The following is a 19255-nucleotide window of genomic DNA, read 5'->3' as shown; positions in this document are numbered from 1 at the left end:
CAAAAATCTATTCTCAGATGTGAAGCCTTCTAACATCTTGGTGAATTCCCGGGGAGAGATTAAGCTCTGTGATTTTGGAGTCAGCGGCCAGCTCATCGACTCCATGGCGAATTCCTTCGTGGGCACTCGCTCCTATATGTCTGTAGGTCCCTTTGCTATGTTTGTTGTGCTACCTTTGTGTGTGTGTGTGTTTTGCATCGGAAGTGGGTGACTCCTAAGGTGATACGTTTGAGCAGCGCCCAGTTGGGGGCTTGGAGAACCGGCAGCCCCCACCGAGTGGCATTGGGCTCCCATCAGCCCTAGTCCAGCCCAGCCCAGTGGATAGGGATAATAGGCATCGCAGTCTGAAAACATCTGGATGGCCACTGCTGCCCCATCCCTGATGTGTTGTCTTACAACTGTTAATACCATGCTGCAGATACTGGGTACATTTTCATTCTCGGTGTGGCGATCACACACACAGGGCCCCCAGACATTTGACCCTGTGCCGCCACTGCGATTGCTTTTTCCGCTGCCACCACCCCGTATCTCACGGGGACACACGGAGTCCAGTCAGTTGTTAACATAAGCAAATAATCATGTTTATTTTTAAATGCAGGAACAAGCTTATGGTTTCAGTTAATTTTTCTCTTCTCAGTTTCTTATTCTTAGTTCCTAACAACTCCAAACTGATCTATCTGACTCCACCTAACAATTCCTCTCTCTCTCTCTCCAATACAACTCCACCAACCCACTGCCTATTCCTCCCTCTTCCTTCTTCAACTCCCAAACCTCAACCAACTCAACTCTCAACTCCCCAATCCTCAACTCAACTGACTTTCAAAACCTCCCACTCTAACTTTCATTCCCCTCTTGCATTCTCCCTGGCCAATCACATCACACCTATTTTAACCCTTTCCGTATGACCCATCCTAGGAGGCAAACGCCACACTTGGGTATCACTTTATTAAATTATATACTCAACGTATGAAGTCTTTGGTATGGGCTAATAAAGTTTGATGACTGTAAAGTACAACTAATGGGGGGGGGGTTAAATCAAAAAATGCCCCTCTCCAAAAAAAAATCCAAACTCTAGTATGTTTTTAAGCTTTTTTCCCCGATCCAAATGGGCTGTGGATTCCCTGGCTATGGATTTTATTTTTATAAGGACTTTTTGAGAATTGAGAAAGTTCTGCGGAAGCCCCGTGGTGTTTATAGTTTGCTGTAGGTGGAGATGATCGAAGTTTGTCAGCTCAAGGCTGTCTAATAAATGGCGGGTAAGTTCATTCGGAATGAATACGATGGTACTAAAACAGTGGTGGTGAAACAACAACAAAGTGTGGATTGGATAGACAGTTGACCCACAGGGGTTCGGTTTCAAGGGTAATGTATATGCACGAAAATCGTGTAAACCCAAAATTGTGTTACCATAATTGGAGCCACCCCATGGCTAGCCAGCTTATCTTCTATAAAGCAGATGATGATGGGGAGGAGAGAGAGAGAATCTTTGGCAGCCCCAGAGCTGCTTGGCATTACAGTGGTACCTCGCAAGACGAATGCCTCGCTAGACGAAAAACTCGCAAGACGAAAGGGTTTTTCATTTTTTGAGTTGCTTCGCAAGACGATTTCCCCTATGGGCTTGCTTCGCAAGACGAAAACGTCTCTTGCGGGTTTGCTTCCTTTTTCTTAAAGCCGTTAATACCCAGGGAATCCGGGCTCCGCAAGACAAAAAAATTGCAAGACAAAGCAACTCACGGAACGAATTAATTTCGTCTTGCGAGGCACCACTGTACAAAAACAGGTTTTAAGCTCCTGGCTTTGCTTCCTGCGCTAGGCATGCCATCTCTGTTACTGCTGGGGGTGCTCTCGCGAGATCCCACAGGATAATCCAACTTCCCACAAGATCCCGCAGGTGCACCCCACCTTGCCCACATGTCGTTAGAATCACGCAAGTTAAAATACGCTTAGGATGCGGGCATATTGTATTGGTGGGGAGACGAGAGTCATATTTAAGAACACTTGCCACTGGTTACCTTGCAATAAGCAGAAACAGCGTGCTGCTGCGGAATACACATAGTACCTCCAACGTTAGTGATGGACGATGCAAAGTAAGAGATTCTTCACTGACCCCTTGGGTGAAATTAAACGTGCTGATCCCAGATTGTAGTGCAGTTCCCATTCTTAATATTTGCTTCCGCAAAGGAAAAAGAAGAAAGGAGGTCTGTCTATGATGATGGGTTCCTTATTTGACTGGTGAGCTCTTCTACCTTTTTACAGGCATGGCAATTCTGAAAGCCCAGGGCCGCCTTGATTCCAAAATTCTCTTTATTTCTCAAGGTCGCCCACTCCTTCATCCAGACCAGGCAACAGGCTGCAAAGTACCATTTCAAGTCAGGCTTCAGGTTGGTTGTTGTTCAAACCCGAACTAACCCACCTCTCTTGTTTTGACCGCTTGCAGCCTGAGCGCTTACAAGGTACTCACTATTCGGTCCAGTCTGATATCTGGAGCATGGGCCTCTCTCTGGTGGAGCTGTCGATTGGAAGGTATCCCATCCCTCCGCCAGATGCCAAGGAACTGGAAGCGATATTCGGCCGCCCCGTGTTCGATGGGGCAGAAGGGGAATCCCACAGCATCTCACCACGGCCCAGGCCCCCAGGACGCCCTGTTAGCGGTAGGCATTGTATGAGGACAAGGGGTGGGAGGGAGAGGTGTTGTTGACGGTCATGAGCCAACAGTGTGACGCGGCAGCTAAAAAAGCCAATGCAATTCTGGGCTGCATCAATAGGAGTATAGCATCTAGATCAAGGGAAGTAATAGTGCCACTGTATTCTGCTCTGGTCAGACCTCACCTGGAGTACTGTGTCCAGTTCTGGGCACCACAGTTCAAGAAGGACACTGAGAAACTGGAACGTGTCCAGAGGAGGGCAACCAAAATGGTCAAAGGCCTGGAAACGATGCCTTATGAGGAACGGCTAAGGGAGCTGGGCATGTTTAGCCTGGAGAAGAGGAGGTTCAGGGGTGATATGATAGCCATGTTCAAATATATAAAAGGATGTCACATAGAGGAGGGAGAAAGGTTGTTTTCTGCTGCTCCAGAGAAGCGGACACGGAGCAATGGTTCCAAACTACAAGAAAGAAGATTCCACCTCAACATTAGGAAGAACTTCCTGACAGTAAGAGCTGTTTGACAGTGGAATTTGCTGCCAAGGAGTGTGGTGGAGTCTCCTTCTTTGGAGGTCTTGAAGCAGAGGCTTGACAACCATATGTCAGGAGTGCTCTGATGGTGTTTCCTGCTTGGCAGGGGGTTGGACTCGATGGCCCTTGGGGTCTCTTCCAACTCTATGATTCTATGATTCTAAGTTTTAGTCACTGAGACTTGTTTCCCAAAGGCGGTTCAGGGTGCAAGAGCCAAACTGGGTCTGATTGCTCTAGGTTAGCATTGCCAAGTTAAATTGGACCAGATGAAGGAGCCCTGACAGCGGCCTCCCGACAACCTCTGTGAATGCTCGCAAGAGGTCTTGAGGCAGTTCAGTGTGTTGGTTAGAGCAGGTGTGGAGAGCACCTGCCCCTCCCCAGTGTTGCTATATTATTATTACCCGTATTTTTCGCTCTATAAGACGCACCAGACCACAAGACGCACCTAGTTTTTGGAGGAGGAAAACAAGAAAAAAAATATTCTGAATCTCAGAAGCCAGAACAGCAAGAGGGATCGCTGCGCAGCGAAAGCAGCAATCCCTCTTGCTGTTCTGGCTTCTGGGATAGCTGCACAGCCTGCATTCGCTCCATAAGACGCACACACATTTCCCCTTACTTTTTAGGAGGCAAAAAGTGAGTCTTATGGAGCAAAAATTACGGTATTTACTGGATTTATATACCGCCCTATACCCAGGGGTCTCAAGGCGCTTTGCAGAATAAATCAAGATATTAAACCACAAAATACCTAATAAAAACAACAACCAAATAGCACCCCCTCCCAAAAAACACATTTTAAAGGGGCATAGGATGTAAATCGGATCAACCAAGGGCCTGGTTAAAAAGGCATCTTTTTGCCTGGTGCCTAAAGGCATCTAATGAAGGCACCAGGCAAACTTCCCTGGGGAGAGCATTCCACAGACGAGGAGCCACTGCAGAGAAGGCACCGTTCTCGTGTTGCCACCCTCTGGACCTCTCGAGGAGGAGGCACATGAAGGAAGGCCTCAGAAGGTGGTCTCAGGGTCCGGGTAGGTTCATATGGAAAGAGGCGGTCCTTGAGGTATTGCGGTCCTGAGCCATTTCAGGTTTTATAGGTCAAAACCAGGACTTTGAATTGGACCTGGAAACTAACTGGTAGCCAGTGCAGTCGGACCAGGATCGGTGTAAGATGCTCAAACTGCCTTTCTCCGGTGAGCAACCTGGCCGCTGAATTCTGCACCAGCTGAAGTTTCTGAACCAGCTTCAGAGGCAGCCCTACGTAGAATCAGAGAGTTGGAAGAGACCCCAAGGGCCATCGAGTCCAACCCCCTGCCAAGCAGGAAACACCATCAGAGCACTCCTGACATATGGCTGTCAAGCCTCTGCTTAAAGACCTCCAAAGAAGGAGACTCCACCACACTCCTTGGCAGCAAATTCCACTGTCAAACAGCTCTTACTGTCAGGAAGTTCTTCCTAATGTTGAGGTGGAATCTTCTTTCTTGTAGTTTGGATCCATTGCTCCGTGTCCACTTGTCTGGAGCAGCAGAAAACAACCTTTCTCCCTCCTCTATGTGACATCCTTTTATATATTTGAACATGGCTATCATATCACCCCTGAACCTCCTCTTCTCCAGGCTAAACATGCCCAGCTCCCTTAGCCGTTCCTCATAAGGCATCGTTTCCAGGCCTTTGACCATTTTGGTTGCCCTCCTACGTATAACGCATTGCAGTAATCTATATTGCTATTCCCACCCTGGTCATGCTTCCACCCATGGAAGTTGTAGCAACATCTGGAGAGCAATAAACCTCCAATCAGCCATAAAGGTCACTGGGTGACATTTGGCCCATCACTATCTTTTATCCTAACCTACGTAAAAGTGGAGGAAGAATGAGATCCTTGAAAGACAGCCAAAATATAAATGTATTAATGGTAGAGGTAGCTTGCCCTATTCGCCCCTAATATCTGGTAATAGGAACACCCTGTCCTCAAGCATAGGGGGTTGTATCCAGCTAACTCCTACTCAGAGTCGATCTCTTGAAATTAATGGACCTAAATTAGCCATGTCCATTAAAACTGAGTGAATCAGTTCTGAGTAGCCATGAATAGAAGCAATAGGTCTAATTTAAACATGTCTTGAGGGCTTTTTTTAATAGTCCGCTCCGCTCCCCAAACGGACGTTGCACACAAATATTATAGCAACCACAAATCATAGAAAAGGTATAATGTGTACAGCTTGCGTCAGTAAATTCAGATTTAAAAGATCAAGAGTGATTTAATACTCAAAAGCCGACCACAGTTACCTGTGCCGGAGGGAATCTTGCGGGCCTTCGTGTACAGATCTTAACCACTGGCTAGAGTCCCTTCGAAAATTTCCTTTCCTTAATGGTTGTGCAAAGTTGCCAATTAGGCAGCTCTTTAAGTGTAAATGTACTTTGCTTGATTAGCCAGGAGAGAGCTTGGTTTGGGTATGCTTCCAATTGAGACAGACCCATGCAATATAATGCATCTGCATAATCATTATGAATTGGCTTATTTATATGCCACATTCTTCTACAGACCTCTCTCCTGTTTCCTCTTGGCCTTTTCCCTGCCAGCACTGGGGGCATCTTATATCCCTGTCAAGGTAGTATTTTAAGGCTCCTGAGCAGTGCATCGTTTGTAAGATGTCCTCCCAAAGGGTGTGTTTGAGAGAGAGAGACTAGGGCCACCTCCAATTAGACAAAGCCTTGTACCGTGGTACCTCAGGTTACAGACACTTCAGGTTACAGACTCTGCTAACCCAGAAATAGTACCTCGGGTTAAGAACTTTGCTTCGGGATGAGAACAGAAATTGCACAGCGGCGGCAGCAGGAGGCCCCATTAGCTAATGTGGTGCTACAGGTTAAGAACAGTTTCAGGTTAACAATGGACCTCCAGAACGAATTAAGTTCTTAACCCGAGGTACCGCTGTAGTTCCACTTCTGCAGTGCGACTCCACCTCCTTCTCCTCTTTCCCCTGTGCAGCCCCCAGATCTGCTCTGGAGGGTCCCCTCGCCCTTCAGAAAATATATTGAGGGTGTCAGGTGGCACTCCCCCCCTCCTTCAGGGGAGAGGAGGGGGAAGTTCAGTTGCAGAAGACCGCTGTTCCAGAACTGCAGCATTCGATGCAACCCTCATATTCCACACCGTCATGGGGTAGGAGAGGAGAGCTGGGTGGGTGGGGAATCATATCTGACAACCAATATGCCTCTTTGGTTTCAGATGGCACACGGGTAGGTAAAGGTAAAGGGGCCCCTGACTATAGGTCCAGTCGTGGCCGACTCTGGAGTTGCGGTGCTCATCTCGTTTTATTGGCCGAGGGAGCTGGCGTACAGCTTCCGGGTCATGTGGCCAGCAGGACTAAGCCGCTTCTGGTGAACCAGAGCAGCGCACGAAAACGCCGTTTACCTTCCCACCGGAGTGGTACCTATTTATCTACTTGCACTTTGACGTGCTTTCGAACTGCTAGGTGGGCAGGAGCAGGGATTGAGCAACGGGAGCTCACCCCGTCGCAGGGATTCGAACCGCCGACCTTCTGATCGACAAGTCCTAGGCTCTGTGGTTTAACCCACAGCGCCACCCCCGTCCCCATGGGTAGGTAGATTAGTCTAAAACAGGGGCCAGCAGACCTTTTCGCACGGGGCTGGTCCACTGTCCCTCAGGCCTTGTAGAGGGCCGGACTATTTTTTAAAAAACCAAGTTCCTATCACATTGCGAGGGGGGCAAGCAGTCCTCCCCACCCACCCACCCTAGACTCAGTGGTTTAGACCACAGCGCCACCCATGTCCCTCACCGGATGGTTAAATCCCATCAAACTTGACTTTGAGCTAAACTGCTTTGGGAACTCCGGCTCAGGCTGAAGAATGTTGTAAAAATGATTTTATTATATTGTAAATGAGTCTCTCTTGGTGAGTTGCGAATTGTGCTAGCCTGGTCTACCTCACCCTTACGTATCCATGTAACGTTCTCCCAATTTTCTTATGCCACATTCCCCAGTACACACCGTCTCTCTTACTAAACCTCATCCAGCCAGGTAGCGAAAGCCTTGTGTGCGTTGTGACGGGGAGCTGTTAAGTAGCACGGCTTTCCCAAGTGCACTGTCCCCAGGAGAAGGTTGTATGGTTAATGTCCATACATTGCACATAAGCACCACCGTTGGGTGGTGTTCAGCCAAGTTTTACTCCAAACAGACCTGTTGAAATTACCGTATTTTTCGCTCCATAAGACACACTTTTTTCCTCCTAAAAAGTAAGGGGACATGTCTGTGCGTCTTATGGAGCAAATGTGTGGTTGATTGCTGGCTCCCTTTCCGGTCCCGCCCCCTTTCCCAGGCCTCCATTGTTGAATGTTCTGCAGACGGAGGCTGTTTGTTTCCCCAGCGACATATGACTGGCTGATTAGATTATCTGTCTGGAAACTGTAGAAACGGCTCCCTTTCCTTTCCTAAAGAAGTTGCAGAACTGTGAGTTGAACCCCATAAAAACAGGATTCCCCCCCCCCCCTTTGCAAAGTAAGCTCAACAACTTTGAGCTGATCCTCCAAAAAACGGGGCTTTTACCCTTTGCAAAAGAAGCTGCACAACTGTGAGTAGATCCCCCGAAAAACAGGGCTTTCCCCCTTTCCTCCTCCAAAAACTAGGTGCGTCTTATAGTCAGGTGCTTCTTATGGAGCGAAAAATACGATAATGGGCATAAACGTAAGTCATGTTCGTTCTTTTTAGTGGGTCGGCTCTGAATAAAACCTAGCAGCTTAGTTGGGGCCAGGTGGTCACACAGCCAATGTCCAGTGCTTGCTCTGACTCCACTCTCTTGGTTCCTTTTTGTTCATGCAGGCCACGGGATGGACAGTCGACCTGCGATGGCTATCTTCGAATTGCTGGACTACATAGTTAATGAGGTTGGTGGCTTGAAGAGGCTCTGTTACATTAGGAAGAACTTCCTGACAGTAAGAGCTGTTGGACAGTGGAATTTGCTGCCAAGGAGTGTGGTGGAGTCTCCTTCTTTGGAGGTCTTGAAGCAGAGGCTTGACAACCATATGTCAGGAGTGCTCTGATGGTGTTTCCTGCTTGGCAGGGGGTTGGACTCGATGGCCCTTGTGGTCTCTTCCAACTCTATGATTCTATGTTAGTTTTTGTGGGTTCTTTCCCTGCATAGTTTTAAAAGGGGTGGGGTGGGGGGACAGAAACAGTACACAAACACACAGAGCTTAATATTTCAAAGCTCTCTTAAGCCATGAACAGGCAATATACCAGTTTTTTAAAAGGTGCAGTGCAAAACGGATGGAACAGCAGTATCAGAACACATAAAAACAAAGCTGAAGTTCTGAGGACTCAAAAGCAGAGTCCAGCCTTATAGGTCGGGGAAAAGCCTGTGCGAAAAGGTAAGTCTGCACAAGACGCCTGAAGCAGCTGGCGGTTGCCACTTTGACGTGTGGCAGAGGGAAAGCCATTCCATAGAACGGGGCAGCGGCAGAAAATCCCCGTTTTCGGATCTCCGCCCTCACAGAATCCAGGGCCTGGTATGAAACCTGGCTTCTCGAGCAAGTAAACCCACATGCCTGTCTAGGGAGGCTGGCGAAAATTGAGGTGTTTGGGATCCTGTACCTTTAGCAAGCTGTGTGAACTGCTGCCTAAATCATATTGCTTGCTCCCAGCTGTGTGTGCGTGGGTGGGGGGGCCCTGTGGCCCCCATGGGGACATTGGATTCCAGCTTCTATCGGGCCCAGCCACCAAGGCCAATGCCCCGGAGATCAAGGGAGCCGTAGGCATCAATGCTTGAAGGGCCACAAGTTCCCCATGTGTGCTTATATGCCTTCCTAACCCTCCCTCCCCTTCCTTTTCCTTTAAAATTTACAAAGAAGCACCGCAACCAGGATGTGAATGCTGCAGATTACCGTATTTTTCGCTCTATAAGACGCACCAGACCATAAGATGCACCTAGTTTTTGGAGGAGGAAAACAAGAAAAAGAATATTCTGAATCCCAGAAGCCAGAACAGCAAGAGGGATCTGGCTTCTGGGATAGCCTCTTGCTGTTCTGGCTTCTGGGATAGCCGCACAGTCTGCATTCGCTCCATAAGACGCACACACACATTTCCCCATACTTTTTAGGAGGGGAAAAGTGCGTCTTATAGAGTAAGCCAACCTATTTTCAGCCCTGCCTACCTGCCCACTCTGACCTGAGAAGGCTGGCCCATCGAGCCCGAAAGGTTCCTCATCTCTGCAGCATGGGGATAGAGAGCAGGGTCAGCCTACGGAACCCAGGTTCACGTTGTGCACCACAGGGAGAATCCACAATTCACAAGGGCATAAGTTGCTGAAATGCAGGAGTCACCGTAGTTTTCGCCCCATAAGACGCACCTAGTTTTTAGAGGAGGAAAACAAGAAAAAAAATATTCTGAATGAAACAGTGCATGTATGATTTTTGTGGTGCATGCTGTGGCCGCAGACATGTGATCTGATGGTGAATTTGGGGTGACCCAATGCAAAAATCCCGAGGATCCATGTGGATCCGTGCTTTGTAACTGCATGGGCTTTTACCTCCCCCCTCCCAGGCAGCCTCCTCTAGTGTCTCTTATCTCTCTTCTGATCCCATAGAGCAGCCCAGGAGCGCGGGGCATCAGCGCTCAGCCTGGCCGCTGCTCACAGGCCTTGAGGGTAAAGGGGAGGCAGCTAGCAGAGCAGTGTGGCTCCACCCCCGCCCCCAAAGCGCAGCCTAGGAGCGTGCTGCACTCCGGCAATTTGGCTCCAGGGACCACACATTCGCTCCAGCACAGACATTTCCCCTTACTTTTTAAGAGGAAAAAAGTGTGTCTTGTGGAGCAAAAAATATGGTACTTGGGATCTCGAAGAGACATGTGGTGTTATGTAAGACTTTGTGGACTAGGGAAAGAGCAGATGGACTTCGGAGACAGTCTGCAGAACAGACAGTACTGGGCATCGCAGCCCCTGCAGAGCTGAGCTCTACCTCCTACATTTTCTGGCTCATCTTTGCAATCTGTGAAGACCAGGCGCTTTTTCCTTTTTGAAGCAGAAGTCAAGATTCTCGGGGTGTTCGTGTTCTCCGGTCAGGGATTGCTGCTTTCGCATCAGTCCTGGGCCACTCCTGGGTTTAATAATAATAATAATAATAGGTAAAAGTAAAGGACCCCTGACAGTTCAGTCCAGACGACTCTGGGGTTGCGGTGCTCATCTTGCTTTATTGGCCGAGGGAGCTGGCGTTTGTCTGCAGACAGTTTTTCCGGGTCATGTGGCCAGCATGACTAAGCCGCTTCTGGCGAAACCAGAGCAGCGCATGGAAACGCTGTTTACCTTTCCGCCGGAGTGGTACCTATTCATCTACTTGAACTTTTTGGCGTGCTTTCGAACTGCTAGGTTGGCAGGAGCAGGGACAGAGCAACGGGAGCTCACCCCGTCGTGAGGATTTGTAATGGTTCTAGGGGTTGCTCGTGTGTAAGTTGCCGCCACTCCTGGCTAGGTTACCTGGTTGAACCCTTTCTGTCTGGACAGCCTTTCACTTCGTGGCTGTCTCAGTCGCTGGCAGAATCCGTCAGTGGGCGTTTCTTGAACTTCTTCCAGCAAAGAAGTTCTTTGACGCCAAGTCTCCTCCTACTCTCCCTGCGCGGAAGTCTTCTGCGCAGGGAGGGTGTGGGCAGCGGAGTACTCGTGCTCTCCCCACTGGTCTCCGGTGAAGAGTCCTGGAGCCTTCTCTCCGATTCCCCCATCTGCCCCCCTTCACCCCTGGTGTTACGCTGATTTCCTTCCCCAGCAGGTGGGCTGCCTCTCTCCCTACTGGGACCCTCTCCGGCATCCCTCTGGAGCCTTCCCTCCGCCTCTGGCTCCAATGGCAGTTCCCTGACAGGATTTGAACCGCCAACTTTCTGATCTGCAAGCCCAAGAGCAATGCCACCCGCATCCAATAATAATAATAATAATTTTATTATTTATAAGCTTTAGCATCCAGCACGCAGCACACTACAGTCGCTAAATGGGCAAAATAAATTAAGTGGTTCTCCAAGACGCTCTGGAATATTCAGGTGGGGGAGTAGGGGAGAGATTTGGCATGCCAGCCCATGGCTGATAATGATTTGACCCATGGTGCCTCTTTATTCCAACCCCTGCCCATCTTTTATTCCTGCCCCATTCATTGTCTCCCATCACCCCGGCTGCTCTTCTCAGCGGCGCCTACTTTTCCTGGCTTCCGACGTGTCTTAACATCTGTGTTTCTTTTCCTCCCCTCTTATCTCCAGCCACCCCCAAAGCTGCCAATCGGGGTTTTCACTCCAGAGTTCCAGGAGTTTGTAAATAAATGGTAAGCTTTTCCTTTCATCGGTATGGGGCGTTCAAACCCGGTGGGCTGAGAGGGGAAGTGTCTTCTCTTCCAAATGTACACGGCCTCAAATGCCGCAGTTCCCCAGGCTATTCGGGGAGCGACAACCAGCCTCTACTAAGGGTATTTTCTTCCCGTTACAGTTTTACGCAACAACTTGTTGCAATTCTATCCATGTACAGTGGTACCTCGCAAGACGAATGCCTCGTAAGATGAAAAACTCGCAAGACGAAAGAGTTTTTCGTTTTTTGAGTTGCTTCGCAAGACGAATTTCCCTATGGGCTTGCTTTGCAAGATGAAAACCTCTTGCGAGTTTGTTTCCTTTTTCTTAAAACCATTAATACCCAGGGTACATCCGTGCTTCGCAAGACGGAAAATTCGCAAGACGGAAAAACTCGCAGAACGAATTAATTTCGTCTTGCGAGGTACCACTAAATGCAGGAGTAAGCCCTGCTTAACTCAGAGAAGCTTATTTCCAGGTACTTTTGGGGGGGTGTAGGATAGAGCCTTCATGACTGGGGTGTCCTCTAGACCAGAGGTCGGCAACCTAAGGGCGCCATCCCCCCCCCACATTTCCCCCCCTCTCCCTCGGCAGAACCTCCTCCCTCCTCCTGGTGCAGCAAATCACCAGCCAATTGCCTGCTAAGGTTTGAAGCCCTGGCCAATGGGTGATCGGTTGCTGCACGTGGCCGAGAGGAGGGAGGGATCTGGGCTGAGCTGGCTGAGCGCATTTTCAGCAGCCCCTCGTTGGAGCAAGCTGTTTGTCACCACCGCTTGTGCCGCCGCAGCCACCCATGCCTCTGCTCTACTAAGCACAGCTCCTGTACCTACCTTTGCGAGCGGCAGAGGCTGTCGGCAAGCTCAGCTCCTGTGCCAGCCTCTGCCTCTTGGCAGCACCCTAGGTAGGCAGGGGGACGGGAGGGGCTGGGGGAGAGGAGGGGAAGAGAAGCCTCCTCTGCCGTGGGCGCATGTGGGCGCGCACACACACACCCCGACCCACCAGGAGGTTTGTGCTGCGGTGAACTGCCCCCTCCCTAAGCTTGCTGACCCCTGCTCTAGACTATGTTGGGCTCTCCTGCCCCCATCTGCTCAGGGCGATGGGCATCAGTAATTCAGTAATACTTGGTCAGAGAATAATAATAATAATAATAATAATAATAATAATAATAATAATAATAATAATATATTATTTGTACCCCGCCCATCTGGCTGGGTTTCCCCAGCCACTCTGGGCGGCTTCCAACAAAGATGAAAGATACACACAAAAGGTCACATATTAAAAACTTCCCTGAGCAGGGCTGCCTTCAGATGTCTTCTGAATGTCAGGTAGATGTTTATTGCTTTGACATCTGATGGGAGGGCGTTCCACAGGGTGGGCGCCACTACCGAGAAGGCCCTCTGCCTGGTTTCCTGTAACTTGGCCTCTCGCAGTGAGGGAAGCGCCAGAAGGCCCTCGGAGCTGGACCTCAGTGTCCGGGCTGAACGATGGGGGAGGAGACGCTCCTTCAGATATACTGGACCAAGGCCGTTTAGGGCTTTAAAGGTCAGCACCAACACTTTGAATTGTGCTCGGAAACGTACTGGAGAAGACTGGGTATTATTGGGTATATTCAGACCAGCAAGTCCTGCTTTGTTCCTCTGGCTTCACAGAGTGTTATTTATTTGTAAAGTTTTATGCAGCCGGTTCATTCCATGTAAGAAGGCCAAAGTGCACACAACGAAATCTAAAACGTCATTAGGTTTGCCATCAAAAGACGTAGTGGCTCAAAACATTTCAACAGTTCCATCTACGCAAAAGGAATCCATCGCAAGTTGGCCTGCCAAGCCTCTTGCATAGAAAAGGGTCCCACGGCAGGGGGCAGCAAAGTTTTTGTGGCTGGTCCACAGTCCCACAGACACCGTGGTGGGCTGGAGTGCGCGCGCACTCAGCGCAAACGCTATTTCCTTCTGCCGCTCCTTCCGGTGTGGAGGAGGCGTGCGCAGCTTCCCATTGGCTGCAGGAGTTTCCTCCAGCCAATGGGAAGCCGGCCAGCATCGCGGAAGGCAGTCCCCGCTCTGCTCCACACTGGTTTAGCATGGGAGCGGGGTGTGTGCATGGCCAGTTAAATGACCCCCACGGGCCGCTTGTGGCCCATGGGCCTTAGGTTGCCGACCCCTGCTCAATGCCCACATTCTGGCCGGAGCCAGTTGGGCCTCTGTAACACAGGAACAGGGTGCAGCAACATGCAGTGCTCCCCGGATCAACCTGGGATGTAAGCGGCTCAGGCAGTCCTTGAGGTATCCCAGACCCAAGTTATTCAGGGCCTTGTGTATCAGTACATGAGTCTTGAACCCGGTCTGGTTGCACATGGGCAGCCACTGCTGGCATTCTGGCCTCTGCCGGTCTCAGCGTGGTTTTTGGCCAAGGCGTACTGTGCGTATGCCCCGATTCCACAAATAGCGCAGAAAAGCCACTGAATTTGGAGGTGCAGCATTGTCCCGAGCGGTTTGTAATTTTGCTGTTCCTTGGCTTCCGGGAGCAAAGCATCCCACAGCTGGGGTGGCATTTACAGAGAAGGCCTGATCCTGTGTCATTGCCGCATCATGCAGCTGCCAGTGGTGGGACTCAAGAAGGGAAATACACACAGTTGGGGCCCAACTGATGTAGGGAGACACTCTCCCAACAACAGCTGGGATTCAGAGCGTGCCAGAGCGTTTTAATAAGTGAAGACCCCTAAACTGTTTATAAAGCTGTTTTTTTACATGGTTGTGACCCACCCTGAGTAAAGGACAGGTAATAAATCTAATAATAACAATAGCCAAAGTGCTGTCGGCTGGCTGTCCCCATTTGCAGTCTAGCTGCTGAATTCTGCACCCGTGTATGCTTATATATATTTTGAGGGTGGGGGTGAGTTAGTTCAGCCAATGGAACTGTACAAGGCTGTTGTCTCTGGACCCACCCAAAGTATGGCACTGCTGATAACCTAAAGAGTGTGGCCTTGCAAAGGCAAACTTTGCCTTTTTTAAAAAGAAATTGATTTTTTCCCCCTCCTTATCCCACACAGCTTAATTAAAAACCCTGCTGAACGGGCAGATTTGAAGAAGCTGATGGTAAGTCGATAAGGATTCCATATATGTACGGTCAGGGCCGGCCCACCCCTGAGGCAAGGTGGTGCGACCGCCTCGGGTGGCAGGATCCGCAGGGGCAGCAAACCTGGCCTCCATGGAACGCTTCACCAGCAGCTACATCACCCTGCCTCAGGTGCCAAAATGTCTTGGGCCGGCCCTGCTATACCCATTGCGTCAAAATGAATTCAAAATCTCAGTCCTGCTCCCAGTAAACGCAAAGTTCTTCAATTGGAATCAGTTAAGCATTTTGCATGTGATTATTCCCCCTTTTCATATACCGTATTTTTTGCTCCATAAGACTCACTTTTCCCCTCCTAAAAAGTAAGGGGAAATGTGTGTGTGTGTGTCTTATGGAGCAAATGCAGGCTGCGCAGCTATCCCAGAAGCCAGAACAGCAAGAGGGATTGCTGCTTTCACTGCGCAGCGATCCCTCTTGCTGTTCTGGCTTCTGAGATTCTGACTTTTTTTTCTTCTTGTTTTCCTCCTCCAAAAACTAGGTGCGTCTTGTGGTCTGGTACGTCTTATAGAGCGAAAAATACGGTATTTCTGTTCAGGGCAGAATAGCAAATGGCTGGGCATGGATGGATGGAAGATTCATCTCCATTCCTCCAGCCTCCAGAACAGGTGTGGGGAATCTTTGGCCCCCCAGATGTTGCTCCCATCAGCCCCAGGGGGCATGGCTGAGGATGATGGGAGTTGTAGTTCAGCAACATCTGCAAGTCCTAAGGTCCCCCCCCCCCAAACGCTGCTCTCAAACGTCACCCAGGCACCGCTCCACAAGCTCTGAAGCTTTATCTTCATATCCATCTGGCCTAGAAACTCAAGGCATGAAATGGAAACCCAGGTTGCTTCGCGCCTTGCAATATTTAGACGCACACCTCGAGATGCCGCAAGTTCGCCTTTGCATCCTTGGGAGCTGTTCCCGGGGGATGTTGAATTCCTTAATCCGTACCAGATTCCTCAGTTGTCTGTGAAAGGCGCTAGAGCAGCGGGACTGGGGAACCTTAGGCCCTCCCAACTTTTCCAGGACTACAACTCCCATCACCCTCAAGCTGCTCTTCGGGGTATGGCTGATGGGAAGTGGAGTCCAGCAGCAGCAGCCGGGGGGGGCGGAATTGTCCCCTAGCCCTGCGCTAGGTCATTCTTGCTTCAGTGCTGTGACATCGTCCCACGGGGGACAGTGTGCTCAGGTGGTTCTGATCCCCTGTGCATTCGTTGGACCCCAGTTCTGAGCTGGGGGGCAGGTTTCATGCCAGCAGATCAGCCTGACTTCCCCTTATTGTTTACTTTACCCCCTCCCCTCCAAAAAAACAGCAACACAGAAGCCTAACCAAGGGGAAGAGTCGGTGGAAGAAGATTGGAAAAAATTTAAAGTATATCTTCAAAAATATTGTAAAATTAAGGACTGTTAGAAAGATGTTGGGAAAAGAAAATTAGGTAGTTTTGGTAGATATGATATAAAGGATTAAATAAAAATGAGTTGACGAAATTGACGAAAGAGAGGACGTTAAATTATAATATATTAAATTAAATTACTTAAATGCTGGAAAAAGCGATTGGAACTAGAATACAAAATTGGGAGGTATGAGGAGGTCAAGGAAACAAGTAAAGGAAGAAAATTTGTAAAGGTTTAATCTGTTCTTTTTCTGTTTTAAGTGAATGTATTTTTATACCTTTTTTTTTCTTTTTCTGTTATTGTTGTGTTCTTTTTTGTGTTTTGTTTTTCTTTTTTTCTTTTTTGTAACTTTAAACTTTGAATAAATATTATTTAAAAAACAAACAAAAAAACAGCAACACAAAAGCCCGTAGTGCAAATACCCATGAGCTTTCCCCTACCTGTAGGCTTGTGATTTGCCCACACCTGAACAACTACATCTGTTACAGAGCCCTTTTTATGTTTTGAGACTGGGGGGGGTGGAGTGGGGGTCGGGTCCTTCCAGGTGTCCTTATTGCACCTTTAAAATGTCTTGTGGCTCCTGTTCCTCTTGGGTTGGTCATGTGCAATCCGGATTGATTGATTGATTGATTGATTGAATTTATATACCACCCTTTACCTGAGGGTCCCAGGGCAGTTCACAGAATAAAATCAAGATATAAAACCACAAAATACCTAATAAAAATAAAAACAACAACCTGGTAGCCCCCCCCCCCTCCAAGAAAACCCTCATTTTGAAAGGGCATAGGATGTAAATCAGATCAACCAAAGGCCTGGTAAAGGCCTGCTGGAATGTGTTGGGAGTCCCAACAGTATCTGAGAGCCGCAAGTTCTTCCTCTGTCTTACGGAGCCGGGTCCCTGGCTGCTTGGCTCCCTCTGCAGGCCATGCTAGGAGTGTTTCGATGGCAGCGTTTGTGCAGGCTTGTTGTGACTGCAAGCCTTGCGTTTCGCTTCTAACTGGCGTGAGTCTAGCCCAACTTTCCACACCAAGTGAGCAGCAAGAGTACCTTGACACCGGAGTCCGTAGTTTGCACAGCGCCTTGTCGTGCGGGGAGCGAGGCCAAAATTTGACCGCCATCCCCAGTGGCTTCCCAAAGTTGGCTAAGCAAGGTGCAAGGCTTCAGGAAGGAGGCAGGAGGACTGGGACTCTGTCGGAGCCCTCATTCCTAAAGCCCAGGACCTTGTTTACCCAAGGGGGCAGGTGTGTCAAATGTTGCCAAGGGCCGCCAGAAAGACCTTGAGGGCTAGAAGCTTCCCTAGCTGATTTGGGGAAGACCTGGGTATGCATGAACGTCTGCCCATATTTATTTATTTGTTCATGAAATCTCTGCCCTGGGCGTTTCCTCCCGAAGGAGCCCAGGGTGGCAAACGTCAGGATGCTAAAACAGTGCCATTTTAAATAAATAAATAACTTTCATTACGATAGGATTACTGTATTTTTCGCTCTATAAGACACACTTTTCCCCCTCCTAAAAAGTAAGGGGAAATGTGTGTGCGTCTTACGGAGCGAATGCAGGCGGGAGGCTTTGCTCAGCGCACTCTTTAAAGGGAGAAGGGCTGCTCTTCTCCCTCCTCAGGGAAAAGCCCCCAAGAGCCACACACACACACTCCGCGCACTCTTTAAAGGGAGCGCGGCTCTTGGGGGATGAAGGCTCCCACTGCCCGGGAGAGGTTGTGCGCGGCAATCCCATAAGCCAGGACAGCCAGCAGGATCACTGCGCAGCGATCCCTCTTGCTGTCCTGGCTTCTGGGATTCAGAATATTTTTTTTCTTGTTTTCCTCTTCCCAAAACTAGGTGTGTCTTGTGGTCTGGTGCGTCTTACAGAGCAAAAAATACGGTACTTAAATTCATCAGTTGCCTTTTAAAAAAATTTTTAAACCATGGGGTAACACAACCTAACAATAGATGAACACCGAAACTGGAACAAAAGAAACATCTAAAAAGACGATCCCGGTTTGTTTTTTTAAAAAGATGTGATTGAAACGTCCCACCCACCCATCTACCCAAGCAAAACGCAGATAGCTAGGAGCCCAAGGCTTGGCAGAAAGGAAATGTTATTTTTCCGGGCCTCTGTGTAATTATGGTGCCGCGCAAGCCTCCCCAGGGAGAGCATTCACTGAAAAGGCCCGTTCTCATGTTGCCACCCTAGAGGGAATAATAATAATAATAATAAAATCTGAAAATATGCTGTAATGGTTGTGAGGGGTTACTTGTGCGTAACCTTACTTCAGTTCGGTTATTTTGCTTGCCCAACCATGCTTAGGGTCAGAGCTCGCCCTCCGTGACCTGTTAGTCACTTGCAGAATCCGAGAGTGGGCGTCTCTTGAACCTCTTCCAGCATAAAAGCTGTTTGACCCCGAGTCTCCTCCGATGTTCCCTGCGCGGAACGCGTCTGCGCAAGTAAGGGGAAGGCAGGGCGCTCTCTCCACTAGTTTCGGGGGAAGGGTCTTGGAGCCCTGTCACCAATTCCTCCATCTCCCTCTCTTCTCTATGGGTGTTACGCTGAAATCCTTCCTCCCCCCCCCCCCCGCTCATCCCCTCTCCGGCATCGCTGGGTAGCCCTGCCTCCGTTTCTTGCTCTGATGGCAGTTCCCTGACACATACTATGCCTTCTAACGTAGGCAGAGCTTTGCGGGGAGGTTTCCAAGTGTATGTTTCGATGTTCATGCCTCCTTTCCCCCCTCCTTTTCCAGAATCACGCCTTTATCAAGCGCTCCGAAGTGGAAGAGGTGGATTTCGCCGGCTGGCTGTGTAAGACGCTGCGGTTGAACCAGCCCAGCACTCCCACCCGCACCGCCATGTGACCGCCAAGCAAGCCGCCTTCTTCCCCTCTTCTCCTCCTCCTCCTCTCGTGCATCTTGCTTGTCTGCTGTCGTCCGCCACCCTTCAGCAGAAGAAAAGAACCTGCCTCCCCTCCGCGATTTTTTATTTTTGGCTCCGGAACAGCTGCAGTTCAGAAGCTGCCCGGTCACCCAGACAGCAAGAGCAGAAAGCGGGCTTGCTTCACCCTCTTCCTGTTTCGTCGTTCGGCTCCATCCCTCTCCCCGCAGCCGAGCGTGGATCTCTTCAGAGCTTCTGACTCTGGGCAAGGGATTGGGGAGGGGGCGGGTTGTGTACAGCAGCGGCGAGCTGCTGTTTCCTTTTACATTTTGTGTCACCAGTTCTGGGGGAAAGGGACAGGCTGTGCCTTCTTTCCTTTCTTTCTGTGCACCTGC

At 49.5% G+C, this 19255-nt stretch overlaps 1 protein-coding gene across 1 annotated transcript in view; it reads left to right on the top strand.

Annotated features, from left to right (window-relative positions):
* The window catches only part of MAP2K2 (mitogen-activated protein kinase kinase 2), a 41281-nt gene extending 22326 nt beyond the window's left edge, over positions 1–18955 (top strand). Inside the window, exons 6-11 of the mRNA XM_081895742.1 lie at positions 18–142; positions 2438–2651; positions 8002–8066; positions 11416–11477; positions 14540–14585; positions 18734–18955. Coding sequence (XP_081751868.1) covers positions 18–142; positions 2438–2651; positions 8002–8066; positions 11416–11477; positions 14540–14585; positions 18734–18844 — 623 coding nt within the window. The 3' untranslated portion in view covers positions 18845–18955. The remainder of the gene's footprint in view (positions 1–17; positions 143–2437; positions 2652–8001; positions 8067–11415; positions 11478–14539; positions 14586–18733) is intronic.
* The last annotated feature ends 300 nt before the right edge of the window (positions 18956–19255 follow it).

Source organism: Podarcis melisellensis (assembly GCF_964234715.1).
Source record: "Podarcis melisellensis genome assembly, chromosome: 18".
Classification (NCBI taxonomy): Eukaryota; Metazoa; Chordata; class Lepidosauria; order Squamata; family Lacertidae; genus Podarcis; species Podarcis melisellensis.
Note: the sequence above shows the minus strand (reverse complement) of the source record. Positions and strands in the feature narration are given on the sequence as shown.